At 36.7% G+C, this 22653-nt stretch overlaps 1 protein-coding gene across 1 annotated transcript; it reads left to right on the top strand.

Annotated features, from left to right (window-relative positions):
* The first annotated feature begins 382 nt into the window (after positions 1–382).
* Positions 383–22180, top strand: LOC121418536 (leucine-rich repeat-containing protein 4-like). The gene is made up of 2 exons (XM_041612461.1): positions 383–1165; positions 19286–22180. The coding sequence occupies exon 2, from the start codon at positions 19316–19318 to the stop codon at positions 21746–21748; it is 2433 nt and encodes an 810-aa protein (XP_041468395.1). The 5' UTR covers positions 383–1165; positions 19286–19315; the 3' UTR covers positions 21749–22180.
* The last annotated feature ends 473 nt before the right edge of the window (positions 22181–22653 follow it).

Below are 22653 nucleotides of genomic sequence, written 5' to 3'. Positions count from 1 at the left end.
TGATATTATTATTTTACCTTTTGAATTCGGTATAAGAAGATAAATTCGTATGACCATTACCCTTCTGAAATGATCTCTATCGCTCTTCATAGATCTTATTTTATCTGAAAAATGTCTTGTAACATTGATTTTATTCCATGATGTCATCTTCGCCAATAGGGGAGTCCCATCTCTGGTCGGTCAAGAATCTAGTTTTACTTTTACAGTGCTTTTATAATCCTTTAGAATCCTGACCTGCTTTCTTATCCATCCATCTCATTCAATATGACGTACACGGTCATGCAGACGACTTCCCTGGATGAGCTCTATATCGATCGCTTGATATCGATACATCAATTTTAGGCACAGATTTTTGATTGGCATTTTATAGAGCCGCCAGGAATACGATCTTGGCTTGTCACGTCATGTACCAGTCAACGTTCGCCTTCGGACACCGTTCTCTTTCCAAGTTTCTATTTTCAAACCCGATGCGACCGGCTCAGCTCACAGTTATCCAAATGTTTAAGCTCGAAGGAGGTCGAATTCATTGATTTTCCGCATTGACTTTTATTTTTAAATCAAAATCCAAGTTTCTTCGTTTAATCGTTCTATTTAATCTCGATGGAAGACGTGGATTTGAAACTAGATGATCGCGAATTTATCCACCGGTTCATCATCCTCCAGCTCCGCTTTTCTGTTCAACATCTGTTAGTCCTCAAAGAACTTCGAAAAGCTCAACTTTCGTTCAAATTCTCGCCATCAGACTTTAATGGCAATGTCGTAGCTGAGCGAAAATCAAAATAAAGCCAGAGTGAGGATAACAAAAGCGAATGTTTAAAACTTTAAGTCATGCATATTACTCTTCCTCTTTTTTTAATAAATGAGAGGTCTGACGTTTGGGTGACTCACTGCATAGATGGATGAACCACTCAGAGTTGAATAGATAACGAGGTGATTTTGTGAATTTTGAATCGAATAAAATAAATATATAAATAACCAAGGTGGTTTGTTGTTCATCGAATCAACGCACCTCAACCCCTCACTTCTCACTCGCGCAAGCTGACCGCCAGGTGAATCTATGACTCAAACCACATTGACTCGATGGAGGGAAATTCAGGATCTCCGGATGAAATGGCAATGAAGTAAAAAGGAATATCTGCGTTAACCAACATCGACTTCAATTTTGGTAAAAACTATATATATATATATTTCTCTAGAAATGAAGTTGTTCCATTCTTTTCCTTCCTATGCCAGTCTGTATACCAACCCATCCCCTCTCTGTATCCATTCTCCTCCTTATCCACCCCTCCCCCATCAAGTACCCTCTCTTTATCTCCACCCCCCCCCCCCTCATCATCATCTACCCCTCTCTCTTTATATGTCTCTCTCTTGGTTTCTATTGCTCTATTCTCTACTTTCGTGTTCATACAGAGAATCTATCATTCCTTTGCATACAGGTAGATTCAAAATTTTACTGTTGTATAGACACAACTTATGCCGTCTTTTCCATTCGTATCGAAGTAGAGCGTGCAAATAATAATCATATCCTATACCTCTCAAATTAACCAGCACTAACGCGACATAATTATAATTCACACTCAGGCGTTTTTATTGATGTTTAATTCCTTGTCCCTTCATTTAAAAATCCTTTCCACCCTCTCTAGTTAAAAAAAATCTCATATCATATGTTCAGCAAATGTTAAAATGTCAATGGTTCCTGTGTTACAAATATTTTAATGACTTTGCATGCCTTTCTGTATTCTGATATGAATGATTTATATGATGATTTTACTTTGTATATTTTTATCACTTGTATATACGTGTTTTATTTTATGTTTTTAAAGGCCCTATTGATAACAACTTTTTCTGAAATGGCACCCTATTGAAATATTGTTTAAAAAATAGGTAGAAAATGGTAATACAATTTCTTCTTGAAATAAACCGAAATGAAAATCATTGCATATCAAACACATTAGCGAAGCGTAAACGAGCATTGTACTACTTGTACTGGAGAAAAAGCGTGGGGAACGGGCTATTCTCGTGTTGCTGTTTTGAATGAGTAAATATCGGTTTAATTAGAGAACATTCTAATTCTCTCTCTTTCTCTCTCTATATGTGGCCAGATAATACCTGTGGGACATTGCATTACTTTAAATTAAGTATTTAACTCTCTTCTCCATAATTCGTTCAGAAATTACTTGGAAAACTATCAACAGACCGGGAAGGGGGGGCAGTGAATGAGCGCAAGAGGAGAAGGGAGGAAGGGGGTCTGCAGTGTTTATATCAGGACATTTTGATCATGCTGGAAAAACGGGTAGTGTGGTCCAGTGGTTAGAGCATCGGAACCATAATCACAAGGTTGTGAATCCACACTCTGCCATTGTCTCCACTTTGATTTAAAAAAAGGCCCAAGGGTCGTCTAAAAGATCAGCCACTATGACTGATTAACCTATGTAGACGTAAAATGTTTCCTAGGAAATTGGTTATTAACCAGCTTGGTGTTTACCAGCAAAAAGCTGTCCTACCTAGTTCCTACTAGAGCCTACATATAAACAGAAACAGAATAACTAAATATGAAATAAAATTCAATTTCAATTTCAAATATAGGTTTAAATTGAAATTGCAATTCAAATACAAATGCGAATTCGAATCGAAATTGAAATTAGAATTCAAATTTAAATTCAAATTTAAATACAAATCCATATTCAAATTCAAAGTCAAATAGAAATTCAAATACAGATTAAATTTTGATTCAAATCTCATATTTATAAGTACTTATTCATTTCCAACGAAAAACAATGATAATCCGAGATAAGTTGATACAAAAAGAAACAGAGAGGGGTGTAGCTGAGAGAGATAGGCTTATATTAATGGGAAGTTACATTCGAAATAAAAAAAATACTACATATACACAGTAAAAAAAGAATCATCACGCTGTTTAAACCCGTCACTCTAACAACGAGTTGTTTAAACTTTTACACAACTGTTTAAACTTTTTTGAAATCATTTCAACTTTTTAACAAAATTAAGTTAAACAACTTGTTTCAAACTTTAAACAATTGATTTTAGAGTGACGGGCTTTAACAACCTGATTGAAATTTAAACAGCGTTTTATACAGTATATTGCTAAAATGGAGATCTTTTCATTAAAAGGTTGTGTACGTATAGTCATTGATCACTGGCATATTGTCAAAACAATGTCTGCCCGATTTGGCATCTATCTTTGATGTTTCAAATGAATGAAATCATGGATTAATAGTAGTAGTATTCGCACGAAGAGTAAAAACATGATATTTCCCCAAATGTTTTTCGAACCGTGATTGAAATCGCTTTAATTTCTTAGAGGATTTAGGCTAAAATTTTGTCTTCGAAATATGGTAAGCCTCTTCCTCATCAAATTATGGGTATTGTGTTTCCTTCTCCTTATCAAAATAATTATCTATTCTGGTTACGAAAAAAAGTATTTGAGGGACTACATATAGACTGTTATGTCAAAAATTTGAACTTCGCCATTTCCAAAATTAGATCAGAATTTTCAACATCATATGGATTGGTTCCCAATGATAATCTATGAAATTTAAAGAGTTAAACACACAAAGCTGTAAAAACAATTGTTGGAGGACAAAGTTGCCACAAAAGATTTTAAGTTCACTCAAAATAAGTACTGAATTATTCAAATATATAACTAGACATTTTAAAGATTGTAAAAAGTGTGGGTAAATTTATAGACTCTTCATTTTCAATGTTTGAATAATTTGAATTCATTGACAGATAAAATTAAAGAGAATTAAAAAAAACTTGTTGAGTGTCATTTCATGATAATGTAGGATTTACAGGAAAATATTAAAATAAAAACAAATCTCGACAAAATTGGGGGAAAGTCCCCTTAAATGCATATCGTTTCTACAGAAATGGGACAAAATGAAATGTTCAGGATGAAGTAGCTTACTGATATCATGCCATCACGTAATGAGCTAAACTTGAAAATGATAAAAACAAAATACCGGAAAAGGCGCTAATTCTTATTTTACATCAGATTTCGATGAAATTTTCAGTGTTATGCTTGTTAAAATTTTCTCTATTGATTGAAATCAACATGGACTTGACCTTTAAAAATAGCCCTCAAAACGGCACTTTTCAAAAGTTGAAGGGGTACTTTGCTCTGCTAGAAAGGAGAAGCCACTGTCAAATGGAGTAAGATCTCAATTTGAAAGAACTGCTCCCCACGACGAGGAAATAATATGTTTATCGTAATGATGACGTTTGAAAAACATACCCCCAGAACAGGAAATGTAAGTTCAGAAAGACGCCCATTGATAAACTGAATTTGACACTGCGAGATAGAGAGGGAGAGTGAGAGAATAGGGAGGGGGAAGGATTTGTTTCAGAGAAAGAATGAGAGAGGTGCGGTGAGACCTTTTTTTTACAGTAAATATGGTAGGGTCCATTTAATTCTTGATAGTTTTTTTTTTACTCATTACACATATTTGAACATGATACGTCATCATATCCTCGATATCATAAGAAAGCCAGACTGAATCGACATCAAATCCTTTCTAAGGATGCGCTCCCAACCTCACCGAAGCTATTAATTTCCTCCATCCATCGCCCCCGTAGGATAAAAGTAGTCATGTGTGAACGACTGCCTGTACTCAAACTTGAATTGTTTTAAAAATCCGACAGGAGGAACGTGACTTGTTGTGGCCCCAGGGCGTGACGTCACCAGCACATCCATAGAGGAAGGTTCCCCATCTTTGGTTACGCCGATGACATTGATGACATGACGTCATAATAAGATTCGCATCGGTATATTATCGGGACCAGTCTGTGTGTACAGGGGTTGGATGTGATAGCTCTATACGGAGCAGTCATACCAACGAAACCGTTGCCAAACCGATAAACGATATGCAATTGGTAATAACGTAAAGGCTTTTGTCGGTCTGGAGTCGGTTTAGCCGGTGTTACTGTAGCTCGAAACAGAAATAAATGGGAGAATTTGAATAACACCCGAAACCGAGCCTCAAAATAGTCCACTTCAATTAAGTTTTGATCGTAGATGTCTGTCGAACGTAAACGAAACGACTCATATTACGTTTTATGTTCCCCTTGATAGTTAATTAATCACTTTTACAATCTCACTGACATATAGAGAAGATAATCAATTTGACGCTTTAAATCATGTTTTGTTTTACTATGTCAGGATACTCATGGTAATCAAATTTGTATAATGATTAAAAAAGGTATACATTATCTTTTCACATATTAACTTGCTAATAACTTGCTAATAACGATTGTGATTATTTCCAATGTTTTTATTTGTTTAATATGTAGCGCCTTGAGTAATGATCAGTTAGAAAGTGCGCATTATAAATACTTATTATTATATTTAATTTTAAGCATAATAAACCCAGAGGTCGTAAGTTCAAAACCAATAAGTCAGCGCAACGTTGTGCCATTTCGAAAGTCGACATGTATAGTCATCATTCCTGAGTCAATCAAAACTAGGAGTTAACTGTTAACTCCCTAATCAGAGAGGACATTGGGCTTAACCAATATGATACAATCGAGTTAAGTGGTCTAAATATGCGGCGTAAGGGCCATGCCAATGACTTGTATACACATGGAGCTGTGTTAATAGCTCCATGGTACATACAGAAGGTCCCTTAAAGGACAAGTCCAACTCCAACAAAAACTTGATTTGAATAAAAAGAAAAAAAATCAGCAAGCATAACACTGAAAATTTCATCAAAATCGGATGTAAAATAAGAAAGTTATGGCCTTTTAAAGTTTCGCTTCATTTCACAAAACAGTTATATGCACATCTCGGTCGGTATTCAAAATTCATGTGGGAACTAATGACATCACTCACTATTTCGTTTGTATTTTATTATATGAAATATTTTGATTTTCTCGTCATTGTCATGTGAAATGAAGTTTCATTCCTCCCTGAACACATGGAATTCCATTATTTTAACATTTTGTGCTTCAGGCAAGGAGGTCCTAGTAATCAAATTCGTAAAAATTGAAATATTGTATAATTCAAACAATAAAAAACAAAATAAATAGTGAGTGATGTAACTGGCTCGTTCATATAACTATTTTGTTAAAAATAAGCGAAACTTTGAAATGTCAGAACTTTCTTATTTTACATCCGATTTTGATGAAATTTTCAGCATTGTGCTTGTCTGATTTTTCTCTATTGATTCAAATCAACATTTTTCTGAGGTGGGCTTGACCTGTAAATTGTAACAGCAAGTTTTATTTCTGCTAGTCTTCTGTGAAGACCCATAAAAGCTTCAATCAGGGTCTGTGCCTGCAGACTAATGATACGCAGGCCGAAATCATCTTCAGATCCCAGCCTTATTTTATATTCACAGACACTAATTGGAATTTTAACGACCAAGTGTGTGAATTTTGTGAAAAAGATTGTAAAAATGTTAGCTTTCAATATTTATTTATTCATTCACTCACTCACTCATTCATTCATTCATCTATTTATTTATTTTATTTATTTTATTTATTTATTTATTCATTCATTTATTCATCTATTTATTCATTCATTTATTTATTTATCTACTTATATAATCTTATTTGATATTCATTTATTAATACATTCATTTGTTTATTTATTTATCCCTCAAAGACATCGCGTGCTTCGTGTGCTCACAAACATCATATTAACTTTAGCTATTTATTCAAGTCGAAAAGATGTCTTTTCATCTATTATTTTATAAGCTTCTGTACGCCCATCTCATATTATTTTGCCTTACGGTAGTTTATCTGTCGTTTCCAGCTGGGAAGTGATATGATACGAGTTTGGGAGTTTATTGTTAGTAAGAACTATCAAGTCCTTCACCATTTCCGTCCGTATATCAACTATCTCTCATGTATGTCAACGCGTCCCAATTATTGTTCGAATTATTTTTCTTATTCTTGAGTTTGAGATTTTTTTTTTAATCTGCTGTTATGTTCCTCCCAATTTCGCCGGTTGAAATGTGATATATATGACAAATAGACCCAAGTACTCCAATGTTCTTATTACTACAAGAATCGAGCCTTTCTTTAAAAAAATCTTAAACATATTAATGTAAGTTTAATGATAATTTATGACATTGCAGCATGTTTTTTACGAACACGATGGCCCCCTTCATTATTATTTGTTTAAAGGGCGTTGGCCGTATGTTTGCAAGACGTAAACAACAAAAACTTCCCGGATAATTCTGATGAAAAGTCTTTAAACACGATGAAAGATCAGGGGTATTTGAACTTCGATAATGATTTTTTTATTCAGTCCTCTGTCTTTTTGCCAATGAAAATTGACGATTAAATGTTTCTATTAATTATTTTTTTATGTTATACAGGCATATTGACACAGACTCAATGATTAAGCACATCCTACAAACAATTATTCGAGGGGCCGCTGAACGGGGATGGGGGATTCAGCCCTCCCCCACCACATTTTCTATAAAATTATACAAAAACGTAAAATTGTCTCATCTGATTGTGATTTTCAAAATTCACCCCCTTCCCTCGCCTTCAAAATCGTACCGCACCCCCAGTATCCATAAGTATGTATAAAGACAATTATATGTGTATTTTGTCCCATAAACGTGAAGTATGAACATAATATTCATGCACTCCGTGAAAATCTTTGTTTTAACACAGTCGTTATGTAATTTGGAGTATTTTTACGTCTTAACTGTCGCAAGTTTTCTACACAGCAAAAACTGTGGTGTTAACCGGTGTACATTTAGAGGACCACACCAGTTCTTTGACCGGTGTTAAATTGGTGGTGTTAGTTTTACACCTATAGGTGCTATTACAACACCTTCGGTTGTTACATTTACACTCTTTGGTGTTATGTTCAATCTCCAGGGTGTAATTTTAACACCTCATGGTCTGGGTGTGGTCCTCTATTAACACCAATTGGTGTCAGTTTTAACACCACAGTTTTTACAGTGTATAGTCTACTTTGGCCATGCTCTAACTCTTCGCTGAAATCACTTTGAAAGCCAAAATGTATTCTTTCGGTTATATTCTCCCCCCACTAAATATTGGTTTAAGCTGGGTTTTTTTTTTAGAGTGTAACGCCCGAGACTAGCATTTTATTTGTTTTAATCTGTGCCATCGAGGTCTGTTTGACGTGCGGTATAATTAGTAACAGAGAATGGGTGCATCTTGTATTATGAGGAGGGATGCACTGAGAGAAATTTCCGCAGAAGATTCTTTCGATTATCATCCCAAAGTCACGTGGGATTGTTGTGTTTGCAGTCAGACGGTCACACCAACGATACCGACCACAAATCGATCGAGTGCATGTCATGCGGAATATCGTAATAGCTTTGATTGGTTTGGAGTCGATTCGTTGACGTGACAATGGAATAAGCTTTTCTCTTAAGGTAGCCAAGAGGTCATCAACCAAGAAGATTGAGAGGGAAAAGGGAGGGAAAGGGTTAAGGAAGGGGTATTAATAAAGAGGTGTGACATGTATGAAAGACAGGAATTGACATAGGGGAGAGAGACAGGGAGAGAGGGGGAGGGAGGGGTGGGAAAGAGGAAAGAAATTGAAAAGAGATGAGGAGGGGAGGGGGAGGATGAGAGGAAATAGAGAGAGAGAGAGAGAGAGATACATAAAGAATGACAGGGAGGGAGGGAGGAGAGAAAGAGAGAGAGAGAGATGTCAGAGACAGGGAGAGGAGACTACATTGGGGCTGCATTACGTAAAAGGAATACGAATAAATAAAATAAATATTTGGTATATTATGATCATACTACCTCGAACCATTGGCAAATATTTCATGCAAACGACAAGGTAAACGAGAGTGAATTTAATTCAGATAAAAATTGAAATACAAGTGCATGTCAAGATTCAAGAAGTTTATTTCATTTCCAAAACAAAAATAAATCAAATACAAATACAAATCAAAGTACGAATACAAAATCATTTTAACTTAGCATAATTATATAACAAAAGCTTGTATAAAAAAGCGTATATGGAAATGAGGTGATCCACTAAAAAAGCATTGCTTGTAGAGCGTGGATCCCCTATAGCAAGTTGAATAAATAATTTATATTAAGCAATTAAGACAAGACAAAGCAATAAAAATTAAGTAAATATGGAAATTCATTCGGCTGTACGAATATACAATATCATAAAATGGGAAAGTAAAATGTGATAAATATAATAGGAAAACTATTTCTATTCTACACCAGCTGCATGCTCTTTGCATATTTATCCACTTTTTTCTCCGATATTAAACTTGGTTTTGTAGCCATCTGCCTGTCCATGCCCCCCCCCCTTCCCACCTCTTTCCTCTTCATTCTCTCCTTTTCATTCTGTCTCTCCATCAATATTACTCATGGATGACCAACGTCGAACCACCTTATACTTAAGTTATGATTACTATTTTCTTACTACGAAGGTTCGGGAAAGGTCAAGGGAAGTTGGATCTCCCTCGGAGACCACTTAACCTTCCCCTTCAGCTTCTCTTATCTCAATCTTATCCACCATGACAATCTCAATTTTCGTTTCTCTTCAATTTCCGATTCATCCACATCACAATGACCGTTAAGATGACAATATAAAGATAACGTCCATCTTCGCGAACAAGTTTGGTGAGAGCGAGAAGGGGGTTTTAGCCCAAGAAGTCCCCGGGAGAAGTACCTACATTACGTTTGTATCATCATCAACCCCTAATTGTGTCTTTTCTATTTTGTGGGCGTTATGTTACTACTCACATGGCTTCCAGCTTTGCTTTTCGATGGATCATGAATCGGTCTGATTGCTTTTAGAAATATTTCATTTATTAATTTGAACCTAATTCTCGTTTCATAGTGTATTTGAAATTCTTATGCTTCGTGTTAAGAACCGGATGTTGATGACATAATTGTTTATATTGCAATATAAGTATCAATATCATCATTATCGTCATTATGTAATTATTATCACTATCAATATTAGTAGTAGTTGTAGTAGTAGTAGTAGTAGTAGTAGTAGTAGTAGTAGTAGTAGTAGTAGTAGTAGTAGTAGTAGTAGTAGAAGTAGAAGTAGAAGTAGTAGTAGTAGTAGTAGTAGTAGAAGTAGTAGTAGTAGTAGTAGTAGAGTATCGTTATTCGTACATTGAGATTAATATGCAACACTTTATTAACAAACGATTATTTTTTTATCACTTTGCTTCGTCGTCGATAATGTGCGCTATCGCACCAAGAATACCTTGACACAGGTAGGTGATTTATAAAGCTGTTATAAGATACGACTGACTTTACGCACGACTGGTAACACTTTCTCATGCCAAGTGATATATACCTATATAATTGAGTAAGGACCTAAGAACATGTTCCAATCGTGCGTAAAGTTGTGCGTAACTTTACGAACAGCTTTATGAAACACCTACCTGGTTGAATCACAAAACATTTTATTCATTATTGTATTTTTAGTCATATTATTGTACATTTAAACATAGTTTTCATCAATTTTCTTCTGATACCTGGTCGACGTTAGCAACGTCCGTGCAAAATCAACATGATCAAAGGCAAGATACTGTAGTTAAAATGGTAAAATTCCTGCATGCTCTCTTCGCTCGCACAAACGTTTTCACAAAATAGTTCATCGTATCCCTCCATATCCCCTTCAGGCAAGTGATATTCCCTGACATTTTGCAAGAAGTAGGTGAAATTAATCTAGACTGTATAGAAAATGATACTCTTAAAATGATCACGTTGCCTTTTCTTTAATCACGAAGTCGGACCATTCCTGTGATAACCTAGTTCCTAAGAGTGGATATTAATCTGCTTTCCGCTCTCTCACTTATCACCTTCACTTCAGTTTATAAACTGATCGTTTAGTATGGAGCGCTTGGGTACTTATAAAATTCTCGTGTCACCCCTCCTCCCTATTAAAGGGGAATCACTCTTAAAAGTCATGTATCACGGTCCCTTGGTATAAAATGAATGAAGTAAAGAATGATTGATCAAGTGTATGAATGAATTGGTAAATAATTAGATAAATTAATGAATAGTTAGATATATAAATGGACAAATGAATGTATAATAAATAGATAAATGAATGAATGATTATATAAATAGATAGATAAATAAACAAATAAACGAATAAATAAATGAATAGATAAATAAATAGATATATAAATAAATAAATAAATAAACAAATAAATAAATAATTGAATGAATAAATAATTGAATAAGTAAAAAGATAAATAAATACATAAACAAATAAATAAATAGATGAGTAAAAAATACATGTATAAACAAATAAATGAATAATATATAACTGAATTAACGTGGGAGATCAACATTAGTGGGTTAAACGAAATATTGATTATTCAGGGACCCCCGACATCAAAGACCAGCGATCTTTATACTGAACAAAATCGACCTTGATGCCGGCCAACTCTTTATAGTTTCTATTTTTTTTTAAATGAGTGTTTCTCAATTCGTCTTTCCCGACTCGTAGAAAGATCATTCTATCAATCAATTGTGCCTCTGTATATTCAGTATATAATATTATTTTCAATAAATCAAATAAGTTTAGAAATAAATATGAAAACAGAGCGAATCCACGTGATTCCGGATACTCTCAGCATCGGTATTGATTGAGATGAAATTCGTATCCTTCCTCACACTGTATGTCAAGGTAATATTGTTTGCTTCAATCCGGGGAGGAGGGGGGGGGGGGGTAGTCTGAAGTGCGAACCCTTCACTCGAGTAAAGGTCTGAATTGCAGCCTAATCATTCCTAGTGAACTGAAGGCCCTCTCGCTCAGTATTGAAACAACAAGTATTGTATATGCTAGTCTGCGTTGAGACACACTTGTTGATCAAAGTTTCAATCAGGGTCTGTGCCTGCAGACTAGGGGGGGGGGGTAGCGGTGGGGTCATTGGTAATTTCAGGATAGACAGGGGTAAATCAATAGGACATTATTAGTAAAGGAGTGAATAGTTCCGATGTTTAGATTTATTTGAAAATGAGGCCTTTGTAATGTCAGACGAAATGTTTAAAGGTCAAGTACACCCCAGATAAATTATGACTTGAATAAATAGAGAAAAATCAAATTAGCATAGTGCTGAAAATTTTATCAAAATCGGATGTAAAATAAGAAAGTTATGACAATTTAAAGTTTCGCTTATTTTTCACAAAACAATTATATGCACAAGTTAGTCACATGTAAATGAGAGAGTCGATGATGTCCATCACTCACTATTTCTTTTGTTTTTTATTGTCTGAATTATACAATATTTCAATTTTCACCAATTTGACATTTGGGTGTATTTGTTGAATCTCTATATCATAACGTTGAAAGTTTAAGAATCTAGTTAATGAAACTTAAACATAAGAGTAATCAAGTATAATTGAACAACGTGTGCAAGTTTCAAGTCACATGACTAAGGTCAACAAACTTTGGCCATGTTGGGGTATTTGTTGAATCAAAGTCATAACTTTTAACGTTAATAGATCGAGCTCATTTAGGGCCACTGACAACCGTTATTATATGAAAATTTTGTGTTTTTTTTAATGGTTGTTCAAAAGTTCTCCTTAAAGTCAGCACTGCTCCTGCATGTATTCAATCGCGTAATGTAGGCGACGCTGTCAGAGAGGTTCCACTTGTTTAAACTGTTAATACTACTGGTACAGTAAAGAGCGTTGTATAAAGTTTAAACAGTGATTTTCTTGGTAGTGGGAGACAGAAAGAGTGGGGTGGGGGTATCACGAAGCTGGGAAATATAGACTTCTAGACAAATCGTTAACATAACCACGCATTAATTAATAACTACATACTAATACTCTATAAGAAGTGGCAGTCTACACACGATAAGAATTTTTATCAGCAAAATTCATCCTAAATGCCAAGTTTTTGACAAATTAATAATCTCTCCGTACTTAAAGTTAGTACTCTACATTTTCATCACTCTTCAATGGCTTAACTTAGCATGTATAATCACATATAACTTTGTTTAAAGATATATTACGGCTTCAGATACACAAGAAATGATGACAGCGTGCATATGATAAGAATCGTATCAGTTCAAATATGCCACATTTAGTTTATGCAATGCTGTAATGACAACGTTTTATTTGCAGATCAGATTATTGATATTTCTAAATTCAGATATATTCAAGGTTATTTGAATATGGAATACAGATAACATCGATCGGCGAATCATATATTAATGAAGGGAGAATAAAAACCTTAGAAAAACTCATATGAGCATACTTTAATTATGAATCTATGATCGATGAAATAGGTCCTTTATAAGAAGTATGGGCGTGCCAGAGCAAAGGAGGCGTCATGTAGGGCGATGCAAGCCAAACTTGTTCAATTTAAGATTAGTATTTGGCAGTTTGGTTTTCTTTATAATTAAAATCCATTTTAAAAAATCAGGAAAAGGAAATAATTAAACCCCCACTAGGCCTCTCTGCATATTAGAATCAAAGACTGATTTTATTCAATTCAAATAAATATTTATTTTCTCCTGATGTAATACACTGTACAGTAAATTGTTATAGTAAATAGTGGTAGTAAAATACGAGCTGTGATTGGCTGGATTTGTACCACGTGACCTCCCTTCAAAAAGTTATATTGTACATATGTACAATATAACTTTCGATTTTTGGATGGCAAAATCCATGGTGGGGGGCTTAGATTAAGGGATCTATTTACTATAATAAATAGTGAAGTTCTATCATACAATATTACTGGACTATATGAACTCCAAATATAAAATTATCCCTCGTGCAAGCCTATTTCACCTCGGCCTTCGGCCTCGGTGAAATAAACCTGCACTCGGGATAATTTTATATTTGTCGTACATATAATCCAGTATATTGTACAATAGATTGTACACTATTTATATAATATACCTTTGTTCAAAGTACATACAAAGCAAAAACTGTGGTGTTAACTGGTGTACATAGAGGACCACACCAGTTATTTTACACCGGTGTTACATTGGTGGTGTTAGTTTTACACCTATAGGTGTTATTACAACACCTTTGGTTGTAACATTTACACTCTTTGGTGTTATGTTCAATCTCTATGGTGTAATGTTAACACTCAGGGTCTGGGTGTGGTCCTCTATTAACACCAATGGGTGTCAATTTTAACACCACAGTTTGTACAGTGTAATGATAGTAAAAACTAGCACTGTGGATCAGTGGTAGGAGCGCCCGCTTCATGAACGGGGGGGGGGTGGGTTCGATCCCCGACCGATTCATGCCATTGATTTTACAAAATGGGACCTCCTGTCATCTTGCTAGGCGCTTGACGTATGAGAATAGAGAAGGGTAATTAATAACATTATTATGTTACGCAGGGCCCGCTGGAAGAACATCTGACAGCTGAGTGACTACCCTTGGTAAATAATATCATTATCAATAAGAATAATTATATTGACTAGGAAAATCATAGGGAGCGGTCTTTTTCATACTCTGCTTTTCGTGAACAATTTGCCCGAACGTCTGAAAAGTACAATAACATGTATGTATTTCAAAAATTATACAGCGACAATTTTCAACATTTTGAATCATGAACCCAGCACATAATTCTTCTTCCATTTCTTTCTCATTCCCACCTCGCGCTTTTGCTTATTTACATAAAGTACATTGGGACATGCAATCTTGCTCACTGGCAGATCCAGAAGGGGGGGGGCAAGTCAGCCCGTGCCCCTCCCCCTTTCAGAAGCAAAATTAAGATTTGTAATGTAAAAATGCCGTTAAAAAGAAGTGTGCCCCCCCCCCTTTGAAAGTGACGACCTTTTTTTTGCTTGTCAATTTTTTTTCGGGGACGAAGTATCCTGACTTTTTGGTTAAAACCCTTTATTTTTTGCTTGTCAAATTTTTCCTCGGAAAAATATGCCCCCCCCCCCTTGGAAAATCCTGGATCCGTCCCTGATCTTGCTTATGTGTCATATGCTATAAATGCTTTACAGATATTATCTAAACATGAGTTCCATTTATATGGATCAACAATATTCTCATTTGCTCGCTTAAATTAATTGTCTATAGGATGATACATGCTCTCCGAATCATTTGCTTATTTATGCTATCATTTCGCCTCCGTTTTGAAACGTATTTTTGTTTATCAAACTCAATTACAAAATTCAACCGTATTTTTTTTGTGTGTGTATGAGTTACAAGATTCATGGATGTTAAGGCAACTTAAGGTCGTATTTTACTCAGCTTTTATCCGAATCAAAACAAAATGATGATCATCAAAATATTGATTTTGTGTGATTTCTGTCTAAATCTAATGAAATGGGTTGACAATGAATTCATGAAAACAAAGGAGATATCACAAACATTTCAAAGTCCTTGGGTATTTTCATTTTTGTATATTCAGTTACTTGGTGTGTTGGTCATGCTGTAGCGTGGGCCGACAAGGTACCTCGTGAGGGCGGTGGCCTTACAACGACCCGATTCAATCACCTTAATCATGTTAATTGTTTAGGGAATGTGTTTGAATGAACTTAAAAAAACCTTTTTACCCTCTTGCAATGGAGCGACACAGTTTTAACTCTTCCAATAAACTGATAAACTGTCACTAAACCTGTATACAATAAACAATTTTGCGAATATTCTATGTAATAATCGGCGGAGGCACATGTGGGCATTGATGGGGGGAGGAGGGGGGGGTACCTCCTCCAACATTTTCTTTTGCCCTCAACCGGTATCCCAACTTAAATCATGGTGCCGCTACTGGTTGGGCGAAACGCATTATGTACAGTATGACTAGTTTGAGTTAAACCCTTTAAAGATGAGACGAGATCTACATATGCTTATGTATTCTTTGAGTATTCTTTAAGTAAGACATTACAATTAAAAAAAAAAAAATAAATCAATAGATCAAATCCTAGTATTAAATAAGCTCGTTATAACTAATGTACTTCTTTTCCGGTCAGTTTACAAGAAATTTCAATCAAATCTGTTTATTTTTCTTTTTAAGTTTGATATTCCATTCACTTGCGGATCCAGGGGGGCACAGCTGGCCCGAACCCCCATCCCCTTTGAGAAGCAAAATTGAAATTTGTAATGTAAAAATGTCGTTAAAAACAGAAGTATGCCCCCCCCCCCTTGAAAGTGAATACTGTTTTTTTTTTTTTTTGCTTGTCAACTTTTTCCTCGGAAAAATGTACCCCCCTTTTGGAAAATCGTGGATCCGCCCCTGATTCCATTCCTTTAAGAACTCCAAAGTGTGTCGATGAAATATAACCTACTTCGATGTGACGTCAATGATATAGACCGCTTTGCCAGAAACCATTTCCCTCAATGAGCGAACGACGTTTAACCCCTTGCATCCAACAACGCATACCCATGTGCTTATTGTGTGGGTTAAAGGAAGTGTTTGGTATTCATGGACTTAAACCACGGACAGTGAAAACTGCGTCAATAATTCCCTTCCTGCAATTCGCCTTAAAAGCTGCCACGGACCAACATACAGGTCCCCCGCGTTAACGGAAACAATTTCTCGATTGATATCAAAAGAGAAATGAAATGTATTTTAGGGATTTATATCTGCGATAAGGAAACTATTGACACCCCAACAAACTGGAGTTCATTGCACCCTAGGGGGTCTCGAAACGTGCAACACATTTGTGGAGCTTTAAAGAGTAGAGCCCATATTCATAAAACCATAATAAGCATGATAAGTGTAGAAATTACCTAATTGTGTACTGTGGTTTTACAGTAATAAGATTTTAAATAACCATAAGAATTTCATTAAGACTGAATATTAAAAATCAAACTTTGTATAAGATTTTAATTAATAATTTAATCAAATTGTTAAGAAACTGTTGTAAATTTCACATAGTTATAGTGGACTTATGTTGCATATGTACAATAAAAATATAATATATATCTATTACATACATGTATGGTATGCTTAAAATAAATAAAAACACTAAATTTAGTAACCATTGATAGAATATTCAACTTTATCACGATATTTTGGTTTCAGGTCTCCTATATATTACATTAGTTTACGAGACCCTTCCCTTCTCTTCTTCAAAGCTGAGCTCATCTGACCCACGGATTTCGTTTTACGTTTCTGTAACTCAAAATTAAAACGGAAATTAGTTTCCATCAATGGTTCAGATTACCTTGAAGATAGTTTTTACATATCAATTTTGAAACGAAAATTTCTTCTCTGTCACTTTCGGTAAATGCATATATTCTCTAATTTCAATGTAAGTTTAACTGATGATTTTCAATTATCTTGTATATTGATCATTGAATTACTCCCACATTCGTAAGATAATTTCAACATATATTAATTACTTGCTGATGTAGACATTAGTAAGAATATTCAAAGTGTCTTTTTTTTATCCCTTCCGAAGTATTCTACTATTATAAATTCTGTATAGGCTTCAGACGCTATTATAAATTCATCATACTACATGGTGTTTCAAAAAAAGTTAACCGCAGTTCAAAGGTCAACCATATACAGAATACATGATTTATTCTTGTGATTTCTAATTTTCCTTAACTGAGTAACTCATCAACTTTAATTTGACACCTAGCTTGCGTCACAGTTGTCACGGCGCAAAGAGTTGTGATCCTTCGAAGGCGAAGGGTACAAAACCTACTTTTCCGAGTTTTGGGATTTAATGTACATGCAGGAAACCAACTTTGTTGTAAGGTTTCGGTTTCATCAGAGTTTTTCCCTTCAAATTTTAGTGTAATGTTGGGATGCCGTCCCGTCTGTTAACTTCTTTTGGAGTGACTGGCATCTCCATATCAATTGCCTAGCTTCAGTCTCTGTTGAGCAAGTTATTCATCCCTACCTTTTCACCAATACCTTCAACGTTTTCACAGGACATCCCTTGTCAACGCTACATGTCTTGCATTGCTCTTCTAACCATTGCGGGATTGTGACGTAGAACATCCATCTCATGACAAACATGTGCCTGTAAGTCACCAAGGATGTGCTCAAACAAAATTGCAGCTAGACACGAACCATGTAACATTCACTCGCAAAAAATATATGAAAAGGGATAAAATTTTAATGAAATTTGCAAGGAAAAATTCCGATGAAACTAAAACATTACAACAAAGTAGGTTTCTTGCATGTTCGTTAAAATCCAAACTTAGACAAAGTAGGTTCTATACCATTTGTCTTCGAAGGACAAACTCTCTGACCCTTGACAGTTGTGACGCAAGCAAGGTGTCAAATTAAAGGTGATGAGTTACTCAGTTATCTAGAATAAAACTCACAAGAATCAATTATGCATTCTTGACTATAGCTAACCTTTGTACTTATGTTACCTTTTTTTAGAACCACCCTGTATATTATATGATCATTGTTCTTCGTTTCATTATTTCTGATAACTATCGTCAGCATTAAAATTACTACATCACTGTTAGAATCGTATTATGATACTCCTCACATTAACTTTCTGTTTATTTTCTTTCTTGTATTCATTCTTTCGTTTTTCACTTTTTACATGTTTTACACTCCCTTGACTATAGCACCCTTGTCACTGTCTTACACTACTGACTAATAAACTAAAAATATCATTACAACAATCATGTAGCTCCGTTTGGAAATAGTTCCTTCGAATATGGTACCTCATTGCTAAGAACCTCAAAGAATTATAAGGAAAATATAAAGCTTGTACAACATACATTCATATCAAGATATCAAATCGGAAGATTTGAACTGATTGGGGTTGCCACATTCAGAGATTGAGTATGAGACGAATGAATAGATAGGATTCTTGAATCTAATCAGGATAACCCCATAGACGCACATCCCAAAAGGGTTGTTCTAAAACTGGTGCTTAGTATCTCCAGATCATCGTTCGCATTTTGATCATGTTGGATGATTTTGAAATGTCATACTCTTCGAACGGCTCTTGTACTTTTAATTTCGTGCATCTGGTTTTCAGAATGATTTATTTTGATAGGCTCGCTCCTACACCATCTTTTGCTATAAAATCAGATCCAGTGGCGTACCTAGGATTTACCACAGGGGGGGGGGCAAAATCGTCCGCCCAAAATTTTGACAAGCAAAAAAAAGTCTTTAAACTCGTCAGGGGGGGCAGGGATACGTTCTTTGCATGGGTTGTGACTCGTCAGGGGGGAGACTGCCCCCCGCCCCCGTAGGTACCCTAGTGATCAGATCCCATTCTCTATACCCACCGCCTCGCCATCCCATCCCGTCCGTCTCTGTGTCTCCATATCAAGACAAGTACAATCTTATTTTACGAAATCAATGCTCACACTTAAGTGGTGATCTCTCTTATTTGTAACGGCAAATTGAATTCTGTTTTCCCCCTTTTCTTTTATATTTCCTCAGGACGGGCAGGTGCTAGCAACCACTTCTTCCATGATGAAGGGCCTGGGATTAGTGTTGATGATTAACCTGATGAAGGTTTGCCTGAACAATGGATTCCAGAGTAATCATGGTAATACACCACACGCACAAACGTGTGTGTCTGATTGTGAGACAAACATCCAGAACGCCAGACTGTCATGTGAGGGTCAGATGCTGCAGTGCGTACCCGACCCATGCTGCCAAACAGAAACGAGGCACCTTAACATGGCCAACAACCATCTAACCCATATCAAGATTCTTGCCTTCCAGAGCTTCCCAAGACTCCGAATCCTGGATCTGCGACAGAACGCTTTGGCTAACATAGCACCGGGTGCTTTCAGCAACCTGAACCAACTGCAATTGCTTGACGTACGTGCGAACAAACTGCGTCACCTCTATGGTGGTATGTTCAACGGTCTCTCCTCCATCCAGAAGTTGTACCTCGCCAACAACGAGATCGAGTCCATAGCCCCTGGAACTTTTGCAGGCATGACACATCTCATCAGCCTGAAACTGAACTACAACAAAGTGACAACTCTGTACGCCAATATGTTTTTCCCGCTGCAGAGATTACAGCGTTTGTACATCTACGGGAATCGAATATCGGCCGTCAACGAAGAAGCCTTCCGCGGTTTGGTAAATCTAGTGACACTGTCTCTCGCGGAAAATCCTTTCGTGACCCTTCCAAATATCTTACCATACATACCACAGATCACTCATATTCGGCTAGAACATGTTCGTCTCACCTGTGATTGTCGACTAGAGTTCCTTCGGATGTGGCTCAGAGACAACCTTTATGAGGCCTATGAGAGTTATGCCTTATGTCATGGACCAGAACATGTCCAAGGTACCCCAATGTATCATATTCAAGAGCCTCTGCCATGTCCCACCAGAGACCGAAACCTTCCCATCAGTCGGGAAGATAATGACCCATCCCATGTAGCCGATCCCGATGAAGCGGCGAGTCACACTTCTGCTCAACTTGAAATACATTCGGAATCAGCATCTGAATATAGTGAATTTTTCGCTTCGTTTTCGGAACTGTCACACGGATCCGTTTCTAAGACAAGTGTGACGTCAACTGAAGGAGGCATAAGCGAGAGCGTACACGGGAGTGGTACAGTGAGAGCTGATTCAGGTGCTTCCTCCACAGTATCCAAAACACATATCCCTATTGAACCATTAACGCCTAGAGGAACACTATCGCCAGTTGTTACAACTGAATCACATATCGTAGCAAGTGAAGCAAGGAGTGAAGATGGGTTTACGCATTTCACACCACCAACAATGACCGAGTCCTCTCACAAAAACACATCCAGAGGTAATGTTCCAGATAGTCCGATCGTAAATGAAACTGATAGCAGTTCAAGGGTTAATGGAAGTTTCAACGAACTTCCACGTCCTACACATCGGGCGGGCAGTAGGAATCATCCAGATAGGAATAACGGACATCAACATGGTCATCGAGATGATTCTGTTACTACAACGGTTTCGTACGAGACCACAGATCCGTACAGATCCACCCCGACACCAGCGGAAATACCTCGAGGACCTCCTCAATCATGGGGTCTGAAAGGATCCTCTGTGACAATTCGCTGTCCAGTCCATATCCATAACATGAATGACTCCAAGATTAAGTGGCTTACGCCTCATGGCAAGCTGATTATGTCGAATGTATCTCGCTATGGTATCACAAAGAGAGGGTCGTTGATTATCAATAATCTGCAGGCGTATGACCACGGGACCTACCGATGCATCGTCCGCAAGGCGCTTAACAGTGTAAAAATGTTACCGGCCAGGTTGACTCTTGTATGCCCGTGTCAGGAAGAGGCACCGAAGAAACCGTCATTTGAACCCAGTGTCAATTCCTCCAAAGAGAATCACTTTGGACAAGATGCGGATCCTCATCATGAACACTCCCACCCTCCATATGATACCAGATGCAGCCCTGTACCAATGGTAGTTGCAATCGTGACAACCTTCCAAGCCACTGTAGCCCTTTGCGTAATCACATTCTGCCTCTGCTGCTCCAAGAATCTCAACTATTCCCTGAAAGACCGGACCTGTACCGGCGTCCCCGAACCCATTGCGGTAGTTCGCACTCGCGGAAAGTTTAACACAAGATCTCGCGATTTCGTACAGTCCGGCGAACCCACCTCGTCATCTGTTCTGAGTTCGGGTGGATCCGACTTCTACGAAGCACTCACCGATCACGGGTTTTCCCCAAGGCAAGCGTCTTCAGTACGATCTTACGATGCGTATTACGAGTCGCATCCTGGATCGGAGTACGTGAACTATCGAAAGCCCAAGAACTACATGTACATGGTGGGGTATATGGACACCGGGTCTGGTCGCAGAGCCGTAGGGTACAGGTCCTCCACGGAATCTCAGTGTGCCTCAATCAAGGAAATAACCAATGAGAATATATATGTCAGCAAAGATTGATTCGAACTATGCAAGAATCCAATCTAACAGACTGAGCGGTCAGATTTATTGCTGTTAATATGCAGGGTTTGATGTTTTTAAAAATGTAACATGAATATTTAATTGAATGTTACTCGATACGTTGTTGAAGTGATGTAGTAATTCTTCGACAATTTGTCGTGATAATGATCAGTCACACCTGGAATTTCTTGCCAAAAAAGGGCACGAAATTGTCTGCAAATTTTCTTTGAAAAAGGGTTACGTCTATATCTTTCCAGTCAAACGTTTTCAGGTCATCAAAATTCTTTCAAGTGACAAGCTTCCACCCCCCATCTTATATGTGCTACTAATGTCAATACAATCATCAATTAGTGAATAATTTTATTTCTTGAAAAAAATTATCCAGTAAGTCTTGCCCTTCACCTAAACAATCATCTCGAACCATTATTATATAATTGTACAGTCTTCGATGTTCTAGATACTAATATCGTTTTAAATGTAAATACAAGCAGGAATGTCGCTGAAAAGAGACACGCTCTTAAATATTTAAGTTAAATTTATAAAAAGCAAAGTAATGGAACGGGTACTTTTATAAAGAGAAAAAGGGAAATTTCAATGGGCAAATGGAAGTAACGTGGTTCCAGTAAGATAAAAAGGGAAAGTCATATATATATTATCAGGCGCGTACGCAGGATTTTTGAAAGGGGGGGTTTTCGAGCTGATTTTTTTTTTAAATCTCCCGCCCAGTCTCTAAAAAGTGATGAGCGGGGGGGGGGAGGTGATGATTTTTTTTTCTTTTTTTTCAGCGCTGCAAATAAGACAATAACATTTAAGTGGGGATGGGTATGTAACAGTGCGGTCATGACCCGCGAGCGAGCAGAAATGTTCTCGTTTTTGCGTTGAAGACATAACCTTTTTGTCAATAG

Source organism: Lytechinus variegatus, chromosome 1, assembly GCF_018143015.1.
Source record: "Lytechinus variegatus isolate NC3 chromosome 1, Lvar_3.0, whole genome shotgun sequence".
NCBI classification, from domain to species: Eukaryota; Metazoa; Echinodermata; class Echinoidea; order Temnopleuroida; family Toxopneustidae; genus Lytechinus; species Lytechinus variegatus.
This window is presented reverse-complemented; position numbering and strand designations above follow the sequence as displayed.